The 23,450-nt window shown below is 36.4% G+C and overlaps 1 protein-coding gene across 1 annotated transcript in view; it reads right to left on the bottom strand.

Annotated features, from left to right (window-relative positions):
* Positions 1–23,450, bottom strand: part of OTOGL (otogelin like) — a 201,962-nt gene that overhangs the window by 12,596 nt on the left and 165,916 nt on the right. The window contains 9 exon segments of the mRNA XM_043968164.1: positions 1,583–1,646; positions 6,411–6,451; positions 6,556–6,660; positions 7,222–7,323; positions 10,459–10,566; positions 12,107–12,211; positions 12,901–13,113; positions 14,265–14,453; positions 17,573–17,714. Of these exon segments, the coding sequence (XP_043824099.1) occupies positions 1,583–1,646; positions 6,411–6,451; positions 6,556–6,660; positions 7,222–7,323; positions 10,459–10,566; positions 12,107–12,211; positions 12,901–13,113; positions 14,265–14,453; positions 17,573–17,714 (1,069 nt within the window).

Raw genomic sequence — 23,450 nt, 5'->3', positions numbered from 1 at the left:
GGTACAGATATGCCCTCCAATGACACAGACAGATCACAGCCATCTCTAACTTAGCTCATGGTCTTAAAGGGTTGTTGTGGCTGAGAAATTTATCACTCTCCTGCTGACCTGGTGAATTCTGCTAGCTCTCTCTCTCTCTCTCTCTCTCTCTCTCTCTCTCTCTCATTACTGCCCATGCATTTACTCTGCTGGTCCAGATGGTAAGCAGCTCAGGAGTGATTTACTGGAGCTGCCTGTGGTTGATCTTTCAGCCTCTCATTTTTTCCCGCCATTTTTTCTTCACTATAGGCTGCTACCATTTCAGACTGGATAATTTCATTATTACAGGGAACACCTGACAAGGAGACTTCCCCTACTAAAGCAGGTGAACTTCTTCTCAGGTAGGTATTATAGAGTTCCCTAGGGCACTGGAAGATTAAGTGACTCCTCTGGATGTAAGTCTATGTATCAGAGGTAGAATTTGAACTCAAACCTTCCTAAATAGCATCTTCCCATGCTGACTTCTTCCTTCCCTAACTTCTTTTGTACTTGACTGTAATGCAAAACTACACATCACATATCTGTGTTTACAGACCACATCTGAACTGGATGTAAAGCTGTTTTCACATTAACTTCACAAATACTTGTCTCAGCACAATTAGATACTATAATAAAGCTTTGTCTAGGACTTTGCTGACTATCAATCGCTTTGTACAGGGTGTCCCAAAGTAACTTGGAGCCATTTTTATCTTTAAACAGCACTAAGACTTTTGGGACACCCTGTTTCTGTCATTTCATCCTCACAACAACTCTATTAGATTCTCCCAACAGTTCTGGGGGATACGTGCTATTATCATTTACATTTTACAGATGAGGAAAGTGAAGATGAGAGAGGATAAATGAATTGGTCAAAAATCACACAGGGTTAAGTGCCTGAGGTCAAATTCAAACTCAGAGCTTGCTGACTTCCAGTCTGTTACTCTATCCACTGCACCACCTGGTGGCCAGATTATATAGACAGTGTAGCTCTGCTCCAATAAACATTTAGATGATTGATTACTACTTCTTCGGTCTTTGTGCTAAATATTAAAGATTAATATTTTTAAAGCAGTGGAAACTGAGATGTTGTAGGGTATACAAATTAAGGCGAAACCAAAAAAACCACCAAGGTTAATGAAATATTTCAGAATTAGTGAAAAGAAATTATCTCCGTCATTTTCACTAAAAAAAGTCAAACCGGGGCAGCTAGATGGCGCAGTGGATAGAGCACCGGCCCTGGATTCAGGAGTACCTGAGTTCAAATCCGGCCTCAGACACTTAACACTTACTAGCTGTGTGACCCTGGGCAAGTCACTTAACCCCAATTGCCTCACTAAAAACAAAAAAAAAAAAACAACAACAAAAAAAAGTCAAACCAATTAATGCTCCCAAGTTATTTACATTCTAACATGGCCAATTGATTTAAAAGGGAACCAGTCATACACAAATAAAAAAAAAAAAAGAATTTTAGATCCTTCCTAACTGTTGGCAGTAGTACCATTTGCATATCACTTATTCATTTATTATTGGAGGGGGGGCACAGAAATGTAACAAGGACAGTTACCACAGAGATACTTCTGGCATCCACAATCACTTTGAAAGGACTGGTCTATTAGTGTTAGTTCTCCCTGTTAATTGAGAGAGAGAGAGAGAGAGAGAGAGAGAGAGAGAGAGATCAATAGGATTAGACAACACTTTTTAGAGACACAACTCACAGAATAACAGACTCTCTGAGCCTGTTTTCTCATCAGTAAAACAGCTATAAGAATACTTATACTCCCAAGGGACTCTTATAGGGAAAGTGCTTTGTAAAAATACAAAACTGAGCTTCTATTATTACAACTAACCAAAGAGCATTTTTGGAAGTGCCCCAAACTCTTTTAGGCCACTTAGGCTTGGTTTTGCTCCATAAAGCCTTCCCACTCAGTTTCTTTTATCTCCTACACATTCATTTCCTTTTGAGGACCTCAGATCTCCCATATAAGTAATACATAGTATTCACATTTTACTTTAAGATTTGCAAAGTACTTCATATATATGTGTGTGTGTATTTATGTATGTATGTGTATATATACATATATACACATACACACATATATATTCATGAGATTGTATGTGTATGTATATGTGTGTGTATATATGTATATGTATGTATGTATATAGATATATAGATATATAGATATATAAAATATGTCCTCACAACAGCCCTGGGATAAAGGTGATATTATTATCCCCTTTTTACAGATGAGGAAACTGAGGTTAAGAAATTAATTGACTTGGGGTGCAAGTTAATTGACTAGGTGGTGCAGTGAATAAAGTACTGGCCCTGGATTCAGGAGACCTGAGTTCAAATCCAGCCTCAGATATTTGACACTTACTAGCTGTGTGACCCTGGGCAAGTCACTTAACCCTCATTGCCCCACAAAAAAAAAAAAAAGGTTAATTGACTTGCCCAGGATCATACACCCAGTAGGTCTCTGGGATATGATTTTAACTTGGGTCTATAATTCACAGTTATACAGAATTTTAAGGTTTATAAAACTTTCTTCACAACAACCCTGAGAAGAACATACTACAAGTATTATTATTTCAATGTAAAAAAGGCTAATAAGTGACAGAGCTGGGATTCCCCTGACTCCAGGTCCAGTACTCTCTCTACTTCAAGATACTGTCTCTCTGATGTGGCCTCTACTGCTACATTATTTTTGTCTTCATATCCTAGTTTGTATTGTAATTATTTCTACATTTGCTAAATCCCATTGCTAGATTTTAAGTTTTGTGAGGGTAGATACTATATCTTAATATCAGCTATCCATTATATATCCCATTGCTACAGATGGGAAATGATATCAAATCTGAGGATTAGAAATCAAAATAATAGGACCTGGTTTTCTTAATTCTTTAGCATCATATCCTATAGCATCATATTCCATAGAGCACCTTCTGAGCATCTATGCTTCCCTGGTGAATTACATAGGTACATCCTCAAAACACTTAGCTACAGTGGGAGAAGGATATACAACAAGGCCAACTGCTGAGGACACCTTGATTTGATTCATGTGATTGGAGCTCCCTTGCCTGAGCTGCCCATCATTTTCCATCGGCCAAGCTTCAGAGAACCATCGTCATCTTTTTTGCAAACATTGACCGTGAACATTGCAATACAAGATGAGCAAATGCCCATGACATTGTTTTTCTTGTTACTTTTAGATGCATAAAAATCCTCTCTGTCAACTCCCTTATTTCCCTTGCAAGAAGAATCTGTGAATCATCCTTCCATTAAACTCTAGCTCCCTGTTGTCCATTCGTTTCAGTTATGGCAATAATATCAAGAGTGAAATGATTCAGGTCATCCAGTAATATGCGGACTTGATAGGCATCCATGGAGCAGGGGCTCATTGGACAAGTATCTCACATTGTGTTCACTCATAAACTTTAAACATTGAGTAATTCTTCGCACCATTGGGCACTTTTCTGTTGCTCTATCACATCACTGTGGAGGAGAAAAGAAGCCTGAAGCCTCACAGGACTGTGGCTTAGTTTGCATTTTCCTTTGCTTCTGGGATTGAGTGGCTGGTGCTGCCACTCTTTAAGCTTAGCTAAGGGGGTCCTCAGAAAGCAGACACAGTCTGATGGATGCAAAGCTTTGCTAGGATGAGCCTGTCAGAGATTGCTCTCTAAGATGTAGTCTTTGAGAACTAAGAGTCTCCTCCACACCATGAAGAAGCATCCAAGAAGGACTTTTGGAAGTCATCCATATGAGATAATTCAGTTAAATAGGCCACATCAAAGCACTTCACAAAGGTTAAGCATGTTATACCAATGTAAGGCATGGCTATTATTGTTTTGTTTTGTTTTGTTTTGTTGGGCAATGAGGGTTAAGTGACTTGCCCAGGGTCATACAGCTAGTAAATATCAAGTGTCTGAGGTCAGATTTGAACTTAGGTCTCCTGAATCCAAGGCTGGTGCTTTATCCATTGTGCTATCTAGCTGCTCCCTGGCATGGCTATTATTACCAAATAATGAGTTTGATTTATTGATTGTTCATTCTATATTAAGTATCTAATATGTGCATAACACCACAGGAGGCAATCAATCAGCATTTATTAAGTGCCTATTATGTGCAATGGAAAAAAACATTAACTTACCTGCATGGTCCCTGTTTTCATGGAATTTAATATTCTAGTGACTTACTAACTGAAGCTACACTGTCCAAAAAAAGAGGTAATTCTGATACCGAAAGTGCTTAATGTTCCTGGGAATGGAGCTTAGCCAGTTAGAATTGTCTAAAATTCAAGGGACTAACTAAAGTTTCTTCACTTGAAATATTATTAATCTGCAGATCCAGGCATGTGTCCCATCCTCTAATGTCATGAGACTATTTGAAAGTAGTCTGGAGCAACTAGGTGGCACAGGCCTGAAGTCAGGAAGACAACTTCCTCAGTCCAAATGTGGCCTCAGACACAGCCTAAACTGTGTGACTCTGGGCAAGTCCCTTAACCTTCTTTGCCTCATCAGTTTCCTTATCTGTAAAATGAGTTGGAGGAGGAAATGGCAAACCCCTCCAGTATCTTTGCCAAGAAAACCCCAAAAGGGGTCATGAAGAGTTAGACACAATGGAAAATAACCCAATAACAACAAACAAAGGCTAACTTTTTTTGGGGGGGGGCAGGGCAATGAGGGTTAAGTGACTTGCCCAGGGTCACACAGCTAGTAAGTGTCAAGTGTTTGAGGCTGGATTTGAACTCAGGTCCTCCTAAATCCAGGGCCAGTACTTTATCCACTGCACCACCTAGCTGCCCCCCCGAAAGCTAACTTTTAAAGATTTGATGCTGCAAAGAAAATTGGATATAGAGGTAGGGCACTTGAGTTCAAATCACAGCAGTCACACTTACATGATTTGTTAAGACAATTGACCTCTTTGTGCCAAAGTTTCCCCTCATGTAAAATGAGAAGACTGGATTATGTTCTTTTCTAGCTCTAAATCCTATTATTCTACTTAAAGAACATATCAAGAATAATGTATTCCTGGGCAGCTAGGTGGCACAGTAGATAGAGCACCAGCCCTGGAGTCAGGAAGACCTGAGTTCAAATCCAGCCTCAGACACTTGACACTTACTAGCTGTGTGACCCCGGGCATGTCACTTAACCCCAACTGCCTCAAAAAAAAAAAGAATAATGTATTCCCTTAGAATAACCTCTAAAGTCAATATTAGTTTTATAATTTAAAAAATTAATCTCTTAAAATGTTGGTTGGCGTAGTGCAGAGCTGTCAGTCACTCAGCACACGGGCTGCATAAAGCCCACAGTACTCCTAGTTGTTGATCAAACCAGATCAAATGTAATTGTGAAATATTTAACAAAATAAGTGAAAATACAATAGAACAAAGGTAATGGTAATATGTGGTTTTCAATGTCAATGTGCAGCCCACAGGGATCCTTATCTCAAGTTTAGTGTACCCTCCTCCTCCATTTGAATTCCAGGAAGACGTGGATTAAAGTCCCAATTCTGGCACATATTGGCTATGTGACCCTGGGCATGTTACTTAATCTCTAAAGGGTAGGCAGCTCACTAAGACTGTAACTTCCAGAAATGGTGCAGACCTGCATTGGTAGAAGGAGTTTCCTCACCTGAGAGATCCCAGTACCAATGGATCTCAAGTCCGATCCCCATCCCTAATATTTTCAAAAATGACTCACAAAAAGCTCCAAATATTCATAACCCGTTCTACATGTTTCTACCCCTACTTCAAATTATGATTATTCATTTGGGGGTCTCTACACTTGAGAATCTTCAAGTCCTCTTGAAAATGTTTGCTTTGCCTATGAAGATATTTGTGTTTTCATAGTCCTGTCTTAATCTAGATGCATTATAAGGCTAATACCTTTAGTTATCTTTGAAATCAATGAGAGTGGAATCAATGAAATAAGTTCCTTTCTTTTCCTTTTCTAAAAACATTATTATATATGTACAAATTGAATTTTACATGACAGAAGAAAAAAGTGGTATGATAGTATGGCACAGCAGACAGTGTTGGACTCATTCTGGAAGGTTCAATCCTGCTTCAGATACTTATGAAGTAGGTGATGCAGGGGATTGCTTAACCTCTGAGCATCTGTTTCATTTTCCAAAAAATGGAGAAAATAATAGCATCTACTACCAGGGCTGTGAAGATCAAATGATATAAGCATATAAAGCATTTTCTAAACTTAAAGCACTGTATGGATGTTAGCTATCATCCATCCCATTTAGTTTCTGGTGTCAGGATACAAACTGACCCATATTGTCTGTCTACTTTCCAGAACCTCTCAGAAGAATTCAGGAAAAAAAGAGATAGGAGGAAAAACTATCTTAACTTTTGATATAATGAATCCAAAATAAGTGTGCTTACCACATTACAAGTTGGCATAACAATATTTTCACAGCTACATTCTAAAGAGGGGGAAAACAATATGTTAACATCAATCAAAATAAATTAATGTGAAATGCATTAAAATATTGGTACAGTAAAGTCTGCAAAGATCAAGTCTAGTTACCACAGTGCCACTCTGGACAGCATTGTCCTGATACATTTTCTTTCACAAGTTTCATATCCTCTGGGCAGTTCAACAGAGGTGGGGAACAAAGATTCTCCTCACAGACTAAAAGCAAAAAAACAAATAAAAGCAATAATATGCATCAAGATGAATTCTATCCATGAGTTTATTGTTCCTTCTGTAGTCAATTTTCAATGATCTCCCCAATTAACCTTAGACCAAAACTAAGCCATTGACATTATCTGTCAGACACCACATTCCTTCTTGGTGGGAAAAGATAAAATCATTCATGTGTGATATGACAGCTCTAATGTCTATGTTATATGAAATTTATGAGGCTTCCAGGGGAAATAGGGGCAGCAGGTGAAAGAAATGAGAATAGAAAGGTTTGTGAAATAAGTAAGCTATGTGTGAGACCCTCATTCTAAAGAGTAAAGCTAGTTCATCTGGGAATTAAGGACCCACTTTGGGTAGCAGAGCCTCAGTCCAAGTTTAGACATACAAAAAAACTACAAGGGAATTAATCCATACCTGGAAAAATCAAGTATGGATTATAGAATTGGTCTTACAGCAAACATCTAACTTAATTCTCTTCCAATATTCAAGTTGTCTCAATCAACGGCAAAGTCTAAACATGTAGTAATCTTTGGGTTAAAATGGACTTACCACAGTAATACTGAGGACAACAATGGTGTGTGGTATTGAGATCCACAGTGAGAAATTCTCCTTCCGTGCACAGTGGAATAGGCTCAGTACAAGTTTCACAAACTGGAGGAAAAGGCCAAAAACCACCAAAGATAAATCTGTTCTAAAGTTACCCTAAGTTATTAGAATATAAATTCTTTCTTTACATGTAAAGATTGTTTCATTCTTTGTATTTATATTACTAGCACCTAGAAAAAAAAATCCCTGGCATGCAACAGGTGTTTAATAAATGCCTTTTGATTTTTATTGATTATTACTTCACAACTTTCTTGAAAAATATGCCCAAAAGAAAAAGTACAAAGTTTGATTCAGGAATAAAAAATAAAGTAACTGAAGTTTTTACCAGGTAAAACATTTTGGTGTTTGGGTGATATTGGTATTATTAAGCATTATTTCCATAGCCAGAAGCTAGCTGGTCTTTATAAATGAGCAAGCAAACCCTGTATGACTAATACAAACCCCGAAAGAGTCTTTAGCATTCAATGAATAAACTGTACTAGAGCCAGATTTTTTTTTAAATATTGGGTCTCTATCTCTCATAGACCAGAGCTTCAGGGACTAATCACAGGTCTGACATCAGCACTGATTAGCAGAGGAGTTTTTAGCCCTACTTTAGGCAACCTGAGGCTCTCCACACCATTAAATAACCATATTCATTCTTGGCTTAGCTCAGGATCCCCATCAGCTCAGCTCACCACAGCTCAGAACACCTAACCTCAAAACATTCCCCAGCCTGCTCACCAATAGACATTCCAGGCAGGAGCCAACACACCTGCCTGATCAAAATGTTATCACTAAGAAAATTGCTGCCCACAATTACCGGGACAAACACAGTTCTAGGAAAACTTAAGAACAATGTTTATGAGAGCTATCACCAAGCGAAACATACACCATTTCCAAGCCATGTGGCATGAAAAGTGTTCAAAATACAGATACAAAGTAGAAGAATTTAAAACCATGCAGGAAAAGGATGACGTATATCTCATCTTGTCTCCTAATGCAATTGTGCCAAAGATGCTTTCAGTGAACCCACAGAAGATGAACTTATAGGATGACACTGATATTCAATTTCAAAAGGCAATCATTCAGAATCCACTGAACATTAAACAAGTAGTACTTGTCCCAGAAAGATTTCTATTGAACTTCGTAGAACACATCTATAATATTATTAATGATATCTAATATATTAATGTTTATTTTATATGAAGAACTATTAGCACACCTCACTTAGATATTGCATTATATTTTTCTTTTTTAACCAGTTTTGATATCCTCACCATACCTTTCTTCAGTATCCATTTCCTTTTCTTTCCCCCTCCCAGAATATTTTTAAAGATGAAAGAAAAAGAGGAAAAATCAACCTAAGTGATCGATACATTGAATAAGTCCAAAAATACATGTAATGTACAATACTTGTAGACCCCCCCCTTTTCTATAGGGGGTGGGATAGAAGTGTCTTCTCATATTTCCTTTTTTTTGAGCCATACTTATTAATCATGATTTTGTAACATTCACTTTTTAGTGGTTGTTCTTTTTGTTTATGTTGTTGTAATCATTGTTTATTGTTTTCTTGGCTTTGCTTACTTTACGTCAGTGCATGCACATGCTTCTCTACTGACCACATTTATCATTTCTTATAGCACAATAATATTATCTTACATTTATGTATCACAATTTGTTTAGCCATTCCCCAATCAATGGGAATCTAGTCCCTCCTCCAGTTCTTTACTTTAACCAAAATAAAGTGTTGCTATGACTATTTTAGTGTATTTGGGGATTTTCTTCTCATCAATGGCCTCCTTAGGATATAAGCCTAGTAATGGAATCTCTGGGTCAAAAGATATAGATAATTTGGTCTCTTAATTTGTAGAATTCCAAATTGCTTTCCAAAATGGTTATTCTGATTTACAGCTCTACCAACAATGCATTCCCATAACCCATCCAAAATGACTATTCTCGTCTTTTGTCATCTTTGCCAGATTGTAGTCTTTTAAGAGAAACCTCAGGATTATTTTTATTTACATCTCCTTCATTTTTGGTTATTTGAAGCATTTTTTCCATATGGTCATAAATTCATAATGCTTCATTTGAGAATAATTTGTTCATGTCACTTGATGACTTATCTATTACAGAATGGATTTTTGGTATGGAGTTATATGTGTATATATGTACACACAGATATATGTATGTACATATGTGTGTTCTTTTTATATATCTTCAACCTTTATCAGAGAAGTTTGGTACAAAGATCTTTTCCCATTCAGTCACTTCTCTTCGTATACTACAGACGCATTAATTTTCTCTGGGTCAAGATTCTTAGTTCCTTATAATCAAAGTTTTGTATTTTATAAATACTCCAATCCCTTTGGATCCTCCAAGTATAAGTTTTCATATATTTATTGTATAATATTCTGCAGGTAAAGATTGATGTTCTATGGATATACATTGCTTAAAATGCATTTTTTTCATCTTTGAGAAATGATCAGGAGTTAAAGACTCTCATTTTTCAGGCTTTCATTAGTAAAGCAGACATTATACATGTGCTGACAGGGTCATGTTTTGTGCCTTTCTCATTAAAGATGCCTATAGTTTACATCACAGTTATTTAGTAATTAAAATGTAAAGATAGCCTTAGAGAGTCGTACCTTATAAAAATGTCTTTTCTTACAAGCACTTTGGCCCTTTGAGGAAATCTACAAGATTTTTCTTTAAAATTTAGATATTATATTGTGGTAGTCCATAAACAAACCTTACTTTATAGTTTTTATTAGGGGTTCTTAGCTTTTTTTGGACTCTTTGGACAACCTGGTGAAGAGTAGGGAGCCTTTTTTCAGAATAATACTTATAAATTCATAAAATAAAATAAATCAGATTACAAAAGAAACCCTGAACATTTTGAAGAAAATTTTTTTTCAAATACTTTTTAAAGTCACCATCTCAAGTTAGTATCCCCTGCCTTAGAAGGAAGTCAAAACAACTGGTACAAGTTAGCTCAGGTATATCTGTAAATCTAATTTCTTGACATTTAAGAGATAGATGTGAAATAAAGAGTTAACTGGTTTTAACATCTTTATGCAGATATCCCTGAATTGAAAAATCAAAATACTTGGTGACAAGTTTCATAAAACCATTATCCAATAAAGGTATTCCTATCCAATTCTTCCTTCTTGCAAGTCTAATGTACCGAAAATGTCTTACCACAAAAAGGGGAGAAACAACAAGGTTCTCCCTGCTGAACTTGAATCTCAAATTGATCTTCCCTGCACTCGGACTGTGGAGCATCAGGACAAGCCAATATGTCACATTCTACAGAAAAAGAAAATATTTTGCTTTTTATAAAAAAAAAAAAGGTATAATAATGCTAAAGTAAAGCAAGATGGCTCTTTTTTTGGCTTCAAAAAATAGCACTTTCCTAATTAGCAACTTTTATTCATTTCCCTTTATTATCAGAATTCTTTTCCAATATATTCTACCACTATATAACATAGGCAGATTTGAGCAGTACCTAACCAAAAAAATTACATACAATATTCTGTACCCACAATCATACACCTCTACCAAGGAAAAGTGATGTTTCTTATTTTTTTCTGAAACTAATATTGTGATTAATCATTGCGATATTAGTTACATGTCAGAATCATGATGATTAACTAGGTTTACAGAACCTAGTATTAGCAGAGACAAATAAAAGTTCTATGTGCCTAAAATAATTCTTTAAAAAATAAAATAAAATATTGCACTTTGAAAAAATAAACAGATCTTGCTCTATAATTTCCTAAGTTATACAAAGAATGACAAAATAATACACTACTCTGATTAGGTGGTATATTTTACTTACTTAAATAGATTTATAGATATATGTAGAAAGGTAGTATAGATGGATATATAGATAGATAAGCCTTAATAACTTTATTAGTTTAAATATTTTATAGTTTTAATAGCTTGACACTACACTGACTTCAGAGAAATTCTGTATACATACATACATTCATATCCTATACATAGGACATGTATATAGCTACATGTATACATACAAATATACATTTAAGTGTAGATATATGGTGTGTATATATACATACACAACATATATATCTATACTTAAATGTGTATATAGATATATAAAGAGAAAGGATATCTTTATCTATACATACCAATAGGTATAGATATACTATGCGTGGATATTTATGGATATATGTACATATGCATGTTATATACAATGTATGTGTACACCTGTACATTATTATTTTTGCTATACATGTGTATACATATACACATCTATATTATACTTAATATTCAAATGGATCTGTGATCTTTCAGATTAGAGATTGCCGTCCAGTGATAGAGATCACAATCCATCTATGTCTGCCCATGACCCTTGTCTATGTCCTCCCAAGGTATATTGTATATTTACATGTATATGCAGTTCTGTGTACATATTATGTATGTTTATATGCAAAGGTAATGAAAATGTAAATATGTTTATATGTGTTGCTTTACATTATGCACATGCATATGTACTGTGTCTATGTACATTATTATACATTCATATGTATTATATAATATATTGTATTCATGCATATATATAATATATGTGTATATAAAATACATTTCTATATAATGTAATTATATACATGTATTTATATACATAAGTGAGTGTACATATACATGGGTCTGTTTTATATTATCTATGTATATGAATGTGCACATTGCACATGTAAATGTGTATGTATATATTATTCTATATCACATATTTGTGTATATTATGTACAATATATATGTGGGTGCATATGTGTGTTATATCTGTGTGTGCATGTATGTGTGCATGTGTATACATTATATTACTTACCACATTGATATTGTGGGCAGCAGTGAAGTGGGCTGTAGCCTACAAATAATTTTTCAGTACTTTTACAAGTTGGAATATCAGTTTCACACAAAGTCATGTCACAGGCTGAGGAAAAAAAGAAATGCAGTACAGACTTTCATGAATATAAGAATGGTTCGTCCAATTCTGACATAAATGACTAAGCTTTTTCTAACATGTATTATATATCCCCAAAATAAGTAGGATGGAAGGGGCAGCTAGGTGGCACAGTGGATAGAACACTGGCCCTGAAGTCAGGAGTACCTGAGTTCAAATCCAGCCTCAGACACTTAACACTTACTAGCTGTGTGACCCTGGGCAAGTCACTTAACTCCAATTGCCTCACTTAAAAATAAATAGATAGATTTAAATAAATAAATAAATAAATAAATGAATGAATGAATGAATGAATGAATGAATGAATGAATGAATGAATAAATAAATAAATAAAAGTAGGATGGAAAAGGAAGAAATATCCCCAAATGTCATAGTTCAGAAAATGAAGGTCATTTCAGGAAATCTACATTGTTACCCATTTATGATCATATAGAAAATTCTATACTGTATAAGTGAAGATGTGGTTTTTTTGGAACAATGATTTAGAAGCAAGCTGCCACAGGGCTTGCAGAGCTGTCTCGAGGACTTCCCAAAGATGAATGACTAAATTCTACTGCTACGTAAAACAGGCAAAAATAAGGAGCTGAGTGAATACCTGTTTTCTCAGAAGGAATGGCCACTTTTCTTGGGAAGCCAAAATCTACCTTCTGCATACATACCACACACTTTCTTGGGACAACAGGACTGCATGTCGGTGATGGTGATGACAACTTGCCCTTCTCTTTCACAAGTTGGTGACAACTCTTCACTACAATCGGGCTCCAGAGGAATCACATTTCCATTTTCCAAACACTTATACAGGCAGCACCCTTCCTCTGACCCATTCCAAACCTCTTCAGGAGAGCGGGGTTGACCCTTACTGTCAGTACATGCTAAAAGAAATAAATCATAGCAAAACTGTCATGAACTGATTAATACAAAAGAAAAAAATCTATGGGGTTTTTATTCTACATCTTAACATTTGACAAAAGGCAATGTCATCAACCTAAGTTTCCTACCTAAGCTTGATAAAAGAGGCAAGGTATTGTCTAGAAGAAAAGGATGCTGACCCTGGAGTCAGAAAAACTTGGGTTTGAATCCTGCCTCTGATGCTTATTAGCAGTGTGATGGGAGAATCACCCAACATCCCTGAACCTGTGTTTATGCATCCACAAAATGGGGAGAGTAACATATAAAGTGCCTGCCTTACAGCAGTGTAGTGGTCAGATGAGATGAAGTACTTTCTACAACTTTATGGATTAGACGCCCCTGTTATTTCATCATTTCCAATCTTAAAGGTTTCTATTTTTCCATATGATAAAACATTTCCTTTGGTAACATAGCCACACATTTTCTTTTCTGGTATTTTATGTTTTTCTTTTTCTTTTTTGCTACAAATAAGTCAAGTGAAATGAAATCAACAAACATTTATTTAGAGCTGACTATGTGCCAGGAACTGTGCTAAGTGCTGGGGATACAAAGAAAGGCAAAAATAAAAGCAAAACCAAAAAATACCCTGGAAGGAGGCCAGCATCACTGGAAGGAGGGACTTAAGAGTCAGGAAAACCTGGGTTCAAATCCTACCAACACCACCGTATGACCCTGGGCAAGTCATTGAAACTGTTTGGTTATCAGTTTCATCATGTCTAAAATGAATGGATTGGACTGGATGATCTATAAGGTTCCTTCTGTTTCTATATTTGTGAAGATCTGAACCCTGATTCTACAACAGCTACGGGAGATTAATAGCATCACACATACAATTTCATCTGCTTAGCATAAGGAAGAAAAAGCAACTTGAGAAGTAGGCAAAATATACTGTATTTAGATATGAGGCTGAGAAGAAACTGTCTCGCCTCTGAAGCTTATTAAGCTTCTATCTCATTTAAAGTCATATCAAGGAAATGATTTTTTCTGCCCCAACCTTCATTCCCCCCCACACACTTTTATCTCCACTGGCTCTAAGTGTTTTAGGGATGGAAAAATCAATGTAACAGGTTTAACCAATGAAATGCTTGCAAAATCCCTTTGCACTGCTACTCACCACATCTTTCCTCTTGAATACACTCAATGGAGTCTGGCCTATGAAGAATGGTTCCATTTCTGCACACACAATCTTCTCTTAAATGTTGGCAAGATGATTCTTCTTCAAAGAACCATTTGTTCTGACACGTTTTGGCCGTACAAGATTGAGCACAAGGCCTATATTCCATCCCTTCAGGACAACTCAAATCTGTACATAAGATAATAGAATTTGAGGGCAATGCAATGCAGTTGAATAGAATATATATTTATTATGCATTCACTTAACTGTTTTTCCCATATGAAATGACACTAAATCCTCTAGTAAAATCTGGCAATTTTTCAGTCAGCAACAAATAATTATTGTGCAGTCAAAGTCAAGTCAAAAGTGCCTTAAAAAGTTAGCACTAGGGGCAGCTAGGTGGTGCAGTGGATAAAGCACCGGCCCTGGAGTCAGGAGTACCTGATTTCAAATCCGGCCTCAGACACTTAACACTTACTAGCTGTGTGACCCTGGGCAAGTCACTTAACCCCAATTGCCTCATCAAAAAAAAAAAAAAAGTTAGCACTTCTTCCAGGTGCTGGGACTTCAAGGAAATAAGAAATATCCCTGTCCTCAAGGAAATTCTATTCAGCTGGTGATCATTCTAGTGATTTAAAAAGGAAAATGATCAATTTAAATTCCTGTAAAAATAGAATCAATTTTTCAGTGAAATAAATTTGTTTGGTTGATAGTCAACCACACCATCTATAGACCATGTGAACTCTCTAATGTAGCCTGATCCAGATTAAAATATAATTGGGAAATATTTAATGAAATAAGTAAAAATACGATAAAATATAGTGAATTACATTTTAAAATTAAACTAATATGTGCCCATGTATAGTTTAGTGGCCACTGTATCTATCTGTGTTTGACACCACTTCTAGGATGGATAGAGACTTGGCTTTATATCCAGCAAGATCAGAGTCCACATCTCTCTTACAATACATAATGATTGTATGAACTTGTGTGAGTCACTGAACCTATAAGCCTTGGTTTCTTCATTTGTTAAATGGGGATAATAATAGCACCTTCCTCACGAGGTTGTTGTGAGATTCTGATGTGACAATACCTATAAAGTGTTTTGTAAATGGTAAAGCACTGTATAAGTACTTGCTATTGTCAGCTGTTATTATCGTAATCATTTTTATTTACTGGTATTCCTCTACTAAAGCCTGTTTTCAATGTTTCATCATGTCATAGAGCTAGTCCTGGATTGTTGAAGAATATATTTCAGTGGAGTGCAAATTGTGCCATGTCTGGTGTGGAAATTTATTTTGATTTGGGGACCCTACCTTTGGGCTGAGATTAGAAAGCCTTAGACCCTCAGGGTCTCTTCTGTGTGGGAGGTGCTGGTGCCCCCCACCCCTGCTTCAGCTGAGCCAAAAAGCCCTGTGGACTGTACATCACGCCAGGTCAGACAGCTGGGGGAGGGAGCCCCAGCTCCCTCCACCCTGAGAAGATCTATCCGAGAGATCCCGGGCTCGTCCAGGCTGGGCTCTGACGTAGCCAGTGCCGAGGTCTCAGGCACGCAGCAGGGGCACGGGCCATGGAGCCCTGGGTGTGATACTCACGAGACACCTGAGCATACCCTCCCCACAGCCCCAGTCCTGGCTGGCAGATTAGCTTGGTGTCTGTGGGTGGCGCAAAAAGCCCCAAGATTTGAGTGGAGAGAAGATATATATAGACCTGGGAGTTAGACAGCAAGGGGGGACTGACAAGATTAGAAGAACAGAGAAGGGACTGACAGACAAGACTGGAAGAACAGAGAGGAGGCCGAAGGACAAGATTAAGGAGGACTCAGGAGACTAGAGACAGCAGGGGGGCTGATGAGACGAATGGAACAGAGGACACTGGAGCACTAGGAGAACGGAAGGAGAGGTCGGTGAGAGAGAAACACAGGGGTTCAACGGTGGCAGTAAGGAGAGGAAAGTTAGAAGCAGAGGGATTTACAAAGTGAAAGGGGCTCAGAGTTAGAAAGAAAGTAATTGAACAGTGAAAATGGAACATACCCTAAGGCAATAGGTGGCCCTTATTGTATTAAAAAAAAGTTCCAGGCAGGTGGAAAGAGACAACCGGAATGCAGTCAGGTTGTACATTTTATTTCCCTGTTTTCTTAATTTTAAATAGTATCTCATAAATAAACTCTGCTTTGATTATTTAGTTAAGAGGCTTCTTAATCCTTTGCTTATCAATTTTGGGAGTGGAGCAGTGTGGTGGAACTTTATAAATGGCCCACATTAAATTAATAGCAGTCAGATAGCCAGTTAGTCAAAAGTCCCCAGATTAGTACTCCAGTCAGATTAGCTCCAAAAGTAGCCTTAGTCATTTAAAATATTTTTACATTCGAATGGCGACCATGGCAGGACTTACAGCCCAATTATAATTTTTCTAAACCTATAATTTTTCATATACTTATAATTTTTCATAAGTCCAGGTATATAAATTTTCTAGACTAGATTAGCTAGTTAATAATTATTTTTTCTTACACTAGCCAAATGAGAAAAGTTTAGTTAAGTTTAGAAAGAATTAACACCAGGCTGACATCAAAATAATATATTATTTTTTTAGTTACAGTAATTTCTGAATGTCTAAGTCATGGAAGAGTTGCAATCTGCATCAGTGGAGAGAGTATCCACATTAAAGAAATTCCAAATCCTTGAAATACTTAAGTTGAAATATATGTATTCTCTGGTATTACAAAGAAGCATCACAAAGAAATCAATCACCAAATATGTATTGAGCATATAATCCATATCCAGCACTAAGCTAAGTTCTGTGACAGCTGAAAAAGAAATAGAAGTCATTCTTAGCTATTCATGTTTTAGCTTGATCTAGTTTTGTCTAAATAAAATCTGAATAACAAGCATCTAAAGTATAATTTCAGTGTCATTTGCATCTAGTAGGAAATAAAAACTGCAGTCTCTGCTAAATAAATATTCTCAGGAGTATGAATACTTGAAATATGTTTTAGGATTACATGCATTTTTAACAAAGAGAGAGATCATTGCAAAGACAGTTAAGGTTAAACCTTCCATTGCAAAAGAAAAAATTAATTGTGACTGAATAAGGCTTAGACTGAATAAATCTATTGCCACGTTTTACAGTTTTTGCTGATTAGCAGTGAGCTGACAAAAAGCCAGAATTTCTAAAAGTGTTTTTAAAAAGTTTTTTTGTGCCAAAAAAGGAATGTTTTTTTTAAAATATAAAGCATCACTCAATTCAGAAAAGCATTTCTATGGGCCTACTGTGTGTTTGAAGAATTAATGTCTGTCTTGTTTACTTACAACAATAATCTGATGTTCTCCACTGAATGCAAATATCATATTTGTTACACAAAGCTACATATGCAGACAATACATCACATTCATACTTCCAAAAATATGTATAGTTAATCCACATCTTCTCACAAAATTCCTCTGGCAAAACCTAGAGATGAGAGGTTGGGAACAGGGAGAGAAGAGAGATGCTTTAGTTAATCCTAGGTAGGACTCTAATTGCCATGTGGTTTCTTTAAGTTGTTCGTATGTATTGTATTGCAAGTAAAAATTCATTATCAATCCTCTTAGTGCAGGGTTCCAAACCTGAAGTCCATTTTTCTTAATATTTTAATAACTACATTTCATTATAACTGATTTACTCTGTAATCCCATGTATTATATGCATTTAAAAACATTATTCTGAGAAATGGCCTATAGATTTTACCAGACTAAGGGGCTAAGGGGCCCATGCCAAAATAAATAAATAAATGAGTGAATAAGAAAATAAATAAATAAGTGGATGGGTGAATGGATGAATGAATAAATAAGTAAATAGATAGATGGATGGATGAATGGATGGATTAATAAATAAGGACCCAGCCCTGACTGGAGCATCACAGACTCAAACAGATGATCAGATCATTGAAAACATTAAGCTGATTTTTGTTTATGGTAATAGCCATCACATGCTGAGCAAGATAGCTATTGGTCCTTTCACATAAATTCATCATCATGCTAGCAAAAAGATAGTTTGAAAAAGTGGATCTACATATATGGTTTTATGATACTGCCCCTTTTCTAGTTCTATCTTCTCCAGACACTAACTCAGATTGTTATCTGCTATGTAGAGCCTGAAATATGCTTTAATTATGCATGGTATCACTAATTAAATTTTGTTATGAAATATACTTCAAAAATGACTGTTAATATCAATCTACGTGAATAAATTATGTAACTTTATCAGGTCTGAACATAATTATGTTCTTATCCCTTTTAACATCTATAGCATACTTCATTTAATGGTGAAAAAATTAAAACCTGAACAATTTAGCTCTTCTCCTGTTATCCCTTCTTCCACTTTTCTTCTCCTTTCTATCATAGTATTCTACCATAGTATCATCACTCTTCCTTTCTCCATATCCTGTTCTTCCTCCTTTTCTCTAACCTAAATTTTGTAACAATTGGAATGATGCCACCTGCTGGAGACTTACTGTAGAAGAGTTCCGCCCATGAAGGGAAGGTCTTTGAGGGCAAGACCAGGAGTCTTTTCTTTAGCATGAGGAAGTGACGCGGGCGAGTGGGAGGAGGAAGGAAGAGACTGGCGTTCAGTCTCGCTCTCTTTCCTCGGGACTGTGGTGGAGAAGGGAGCTAGAAATGTGTTCTCCCTTTAATAGATAGGAATCTAGGCCTTTCTCTCTCTTTACCAAATTCTTATTCTCCTTAATAAATGCTTAAAAGTCTAACTCTTGCTAAAGCTTATAATTTATTGGTGACCACTCATTAAATATTTTAGACAGACTAGCTAGAATTTTAGTCCTTAACAGATGGTGACCACGAAGAGGAAAGCTAAACCTCAGTCTTCTGATCTTCTGGTTGGGTAAGAAATTTCCCCTACCCTATCCCTTTAAATCCGAAGTACTGCTGAATTGCCGGGTGTTTTCCCTTTAAATTTTTTAAAATGGACCTTTTAAACTCCCTAACCCTATTTTTGAGTTTGGTCTGTTTAACCAGACAAATGGAGGATAAGATCATGTTAATTCTTTGTTTTTGTGGATTTTCTGTTTTTCTTTTTATTTTTGTTAGAAGAGCCAGCAACTGACTCACACCAGGAAATATCTCTCCCTCTCCCAACCATGCTTTTTCAGAGAAACCTGACGAGATTCCTGCAGCTTTTCCCAGTTCTAACACTAATTGTTGCTTTAATTTTGCATGCCTGGAGGCAACGACCCACCCTCTAAAAGCTTTTAATCCCCTAGCACCTGGAGGTAAAGTGGGGGAAAGAGGAATCCAGGCCTGAGTTCAAAATCAAGTCTGATTCAAATTGCCCTGGTCCCTCCCCTCCTCTCCAAACCCCACCCTCTACTCCTCCCATGGCCAAGCCCATTGCTTCCCCTGCCTGGGAAGTCCAGAGATCTGATGTGCATGCTCAACTTTCTCTACCTGCATTTGCAGCTTCAGGCTCAGCCCTTCCCCAGCCTGGCTGTGCTCCTGAGACAACCTTAGAAAACCCTTTAAATTCCAGATATGCTCATTTTGTTCATAATTTTGCTAACCTGCTTTTGTCTTTAATTAGTAATCTTATAAAGCATTCGTATGGTGAAAAGACTGACAGACAATATAGAGGGGTTAAAGAAGAAAAACTTAAGCTGAATAAGAATGACAATCATCAACATAGTTCAAGACTCCTCTTCTTTTGCCATGGAAGGGTACATATTTTACAGAAATGTAGAAGTAAGCAGCAAGGTATTGATATGAGTATTGGGGATTTTAGATATCGGAATCAAAAGTGTTCTGAATTCACTCAAAGTATTAATGTCAGTTCAGAGGTTACATAGGATTTCTATGCTATTACATCTACATTTTGAAATTAATGGTATGGGTTTATTTTCATAGAGATTTTCATGCTTTTGAGATTGTATTTTATACTTAGTTTTTAAAACAAGGAGAATATTTGTAAAAGTTTTTTATAGTCATGTGATCAAGTTTATATTTTATAACACTCTTATTAATATTAAGTTCATATTCATTTATATTTCCTTAGTTTGAATTTCATTGTCTTTTATTGTTCCATGTGTATTTTCTTCTATTCATTTGTCTATCTAATTTTGAAACATTGCAAGATGGTTTTGATTTTATTATACAATGTTAATTCTAGGAGTATTGTGCTCCCATAGTCTGAGTTGTTTGTTTTTGTTATTTTTTTTAACTGATTATTTGATCAAACTCTTTAAAGCATTTCCCTGGCAAATTGGTTGCCATGGCAAGTGTAAATTTATTCTAGAAGTATTATTTTTGATAAGCATATTCAAAAAAAAAAAAGAGGGGAATGTTTGTAAAAGTTTTCTTTTTTTAAAAAAGTTTTCTTTGAGATTCTGTTGTGCTTTAACTTGTATTTAAATATGTTCTGATTTTTCACAAAAGTAATTATATACTTAGTAAAAAAAAAGGGTATTTGAAAATGTTGCATAATTATATATTGTGTTCTGAGTCAAGATGTATTCACATTTTTTGCAATCATTTATTATCCTCAATTTTTAAATCCATATGAGACTTGGATTATGGGAATTTATCATTTAAGACATTAATTGCCTTTATTCTGAGTTATCAGATGCCAGTTGGCCAAGATGCCATCCAATCACAAGAGGAATACATGCAAGAGCAGACACTGAACTGTCACATGAGGGGAGACATGCATGAAGTCAAGGGATGGCCAAGGGAACGGCTTTTGACAAATGTTGAGGTTGGATTCTCTTGGTTTAATATTTTGTTCTCTTTTTCCCCACAATATTGTAAAGATGGCTGGAAGTATTCATCCTACCCATCTCACTTCTACACCTGGCTTCTATGCTCCCTCCTATATGCCTGATGCCATGGACATCTCAATCCCATGCATCTGATTAAGTCTGACTCAGTTTCCTCCAATATGTTCGGTGGCATGGACATATATTCCATCCACCTATTTTAAGCCTGGCATACTGCATGGACAGTACATATTGCTCAAGTGTGGGAATGCTCATATCCCATCATTTCTCTGTTCTTTTATGGTAACCCCCATAATTATCTCAGGTGTCATGATAAATAACAGTGTTGAATTTGGCCTTGACACCTGTTACCAATTATATTAGATTTTCTAATTTCTCATAATGGCATGAGGATAATTAGGCAGATGATGCAAAAAGTGATGAAACAAAGATAAAAATTATTTTTAAAAATTAATATCGCAGCAATTGTCTTCTCAATTACTCTCCATAAGGGGGGGACTATAATAATAATATAATTTTAAAGAATGGTTCAATTTTTGTTTTATTGTATGTTTCACGTGTCAACAACTAAGATTCTGTATTCCCTTAGACATGTTTTTGAGAACTTTCATTGTTTGATTTGATTATTGACAAAGCTATTTTAAAGTTGTGTTAAGCTCAATTTTGTAGGAAGTTTTCCTGGCTGATTACCAGCATCCACACCTCAACCCCTGAAAAGACTTCCATTCCACGACTACACCTAGAGGACATCTAAGAAAAGACTTTCAGAGACTTTAAATGAACAGTTTTGATTTGTTGTTTTTGTTGTTTTTTTCTCATTCTGTTATAATATACACCATCTGTAACATGTATTCTCTGCAGAGGCCCTCCCTTTGCAAGACTAATGTCAAAGCGTCGGTTCATGAGGACAAAAAAAAATCGCCCCTCTGGACAAAACTTTCCTCTCTTTTCTATATTGTTGTTCACATATTATTAGTTAGCAATAGTTATTATATTGTTTTTACTGTTCCGTCAAGGAAACATTTTGTTTCTTGAAAAACAACAGGGGGGACTGTAACGATTGGAATGACGCCACCTGCTGGAGACTTACTGTAGAAGAGTTCTGCCCATGAAGCAAAGGTCTTTGAGGGCAAGACCAGGAGTCTTTTCTTTGGCGTCAGGAAGTGACGCGGGCTAGTGGGAGGAGGAAGGAAGAGACTGGTGCTCAGTCTCGCGCTCTTTCCTGAGGACGCTGGTGGAGAGTGGAGCTAGAAATGCTCTCTCCCTTTAATAGATAGAAATCTAGGCCTTTCTCTCTCTCTTTACCAAATTCTTATTCTCCTTAATAAATGCTTAAAAGTCTAACTCTTGATAAAGCTTATAATTTATTGGCGACCACTCATTAGATATTTTAGACAGACTAGCTAGAATTTTGGCCCTTAACAATTTGATGGTCTTTCTGGCCTCACTTTCTGTATTCTTTCATTTGATGTCTAGGTGTCAAATTCATTTGTAATTACTCTTTAACCCTGCTATTATCTTTAAGATGGAATATGCTGGGGCAGCTAGGTGGCGCAGTGAATAGAGCACCGGACCTGGAGTCAAGAGGACCTGAGTTCAAATGTGGTCTCAGACACTTAACACTTACTAGCTGTGTGACCCTAGGCAAGTCACTTAACCCCAATTGCCTCACCAAAAAAACCCCAAATAAGCAAAACAAAGATGGAATATGCTGTTTGGGGCATATGTAATTCACATAAACTCTAAAAGTTAGAAACACAGAAAACTTCTTGTACTAAGTATGTGACAGAGTTGGGGGGAGGGGAGATTAAACATAGCCCTGTTCAAAATTCCTAAATGCAATGTCTCTATCATCTCACTGAAGAGATATTTCTTTCATTTGTACAAATTGCAGTCTATTCACATCTTTTCATGCTGGGCTACTCTCGTTTCCCTTACGTCTACCCATAAACCCACCATACAAGGTGAAGGGATGGGACCTTCTTCTAGGTGTGTTAACATTCAATAGACACTATTGCAGGACACAGACTGCCCAAGCTTATTCTGCATATTGTTCTGGATTTTGATTTTGGTCCCAATATTTTATTTCACTCATGTACGTAACTCCCAGTGAGGCAATTCTCTATACTGAAGTAGATCAGTAATTTCTCTAGAACTTAATTTCTTGTAGTATATTCCTTGAAAAAGCTGCCTAGAGGGGCAGCTAGGCGGTTCAATGGATAGAGCACTGGCCCTGGAGTCAGGAGGACCTGAGTTCAAATCCGGCCTCAGACACTTAACACGTATTAGCGGTGTGACCCTGGGCAAGTCACTTAACCCCAAGTGCCTCACTAAAAAACAAAACAAAAAAAAAACTGAACAATAATCAAAGGATATTAGTGAGTCATCTTTGAAAGGTATCAGGGCTAGATCTACTAGATCTA

The sequence above is a fragment of the Dromiciops gliroides genome, chromosome 5 (genome assembly GCF_019393635.1).
Source record: "Dromiciops gliroides isolate mDroGli1 chromosome 5, mDroGli1.pri, whole genome shotgun sequence".
Taxonomy (NCBI): domain Eukaryota; kingdom Metazoa; phylum Chordata; class Mammalia; order Microbiotheria; family Microbiotheriidae; genus Dromiciops; species Dromiciops gliroides.
Note: the sequence above shows the minus strand (reverse complement) of the source record. Positions and strands in the feature narration are given on the sequence as shown.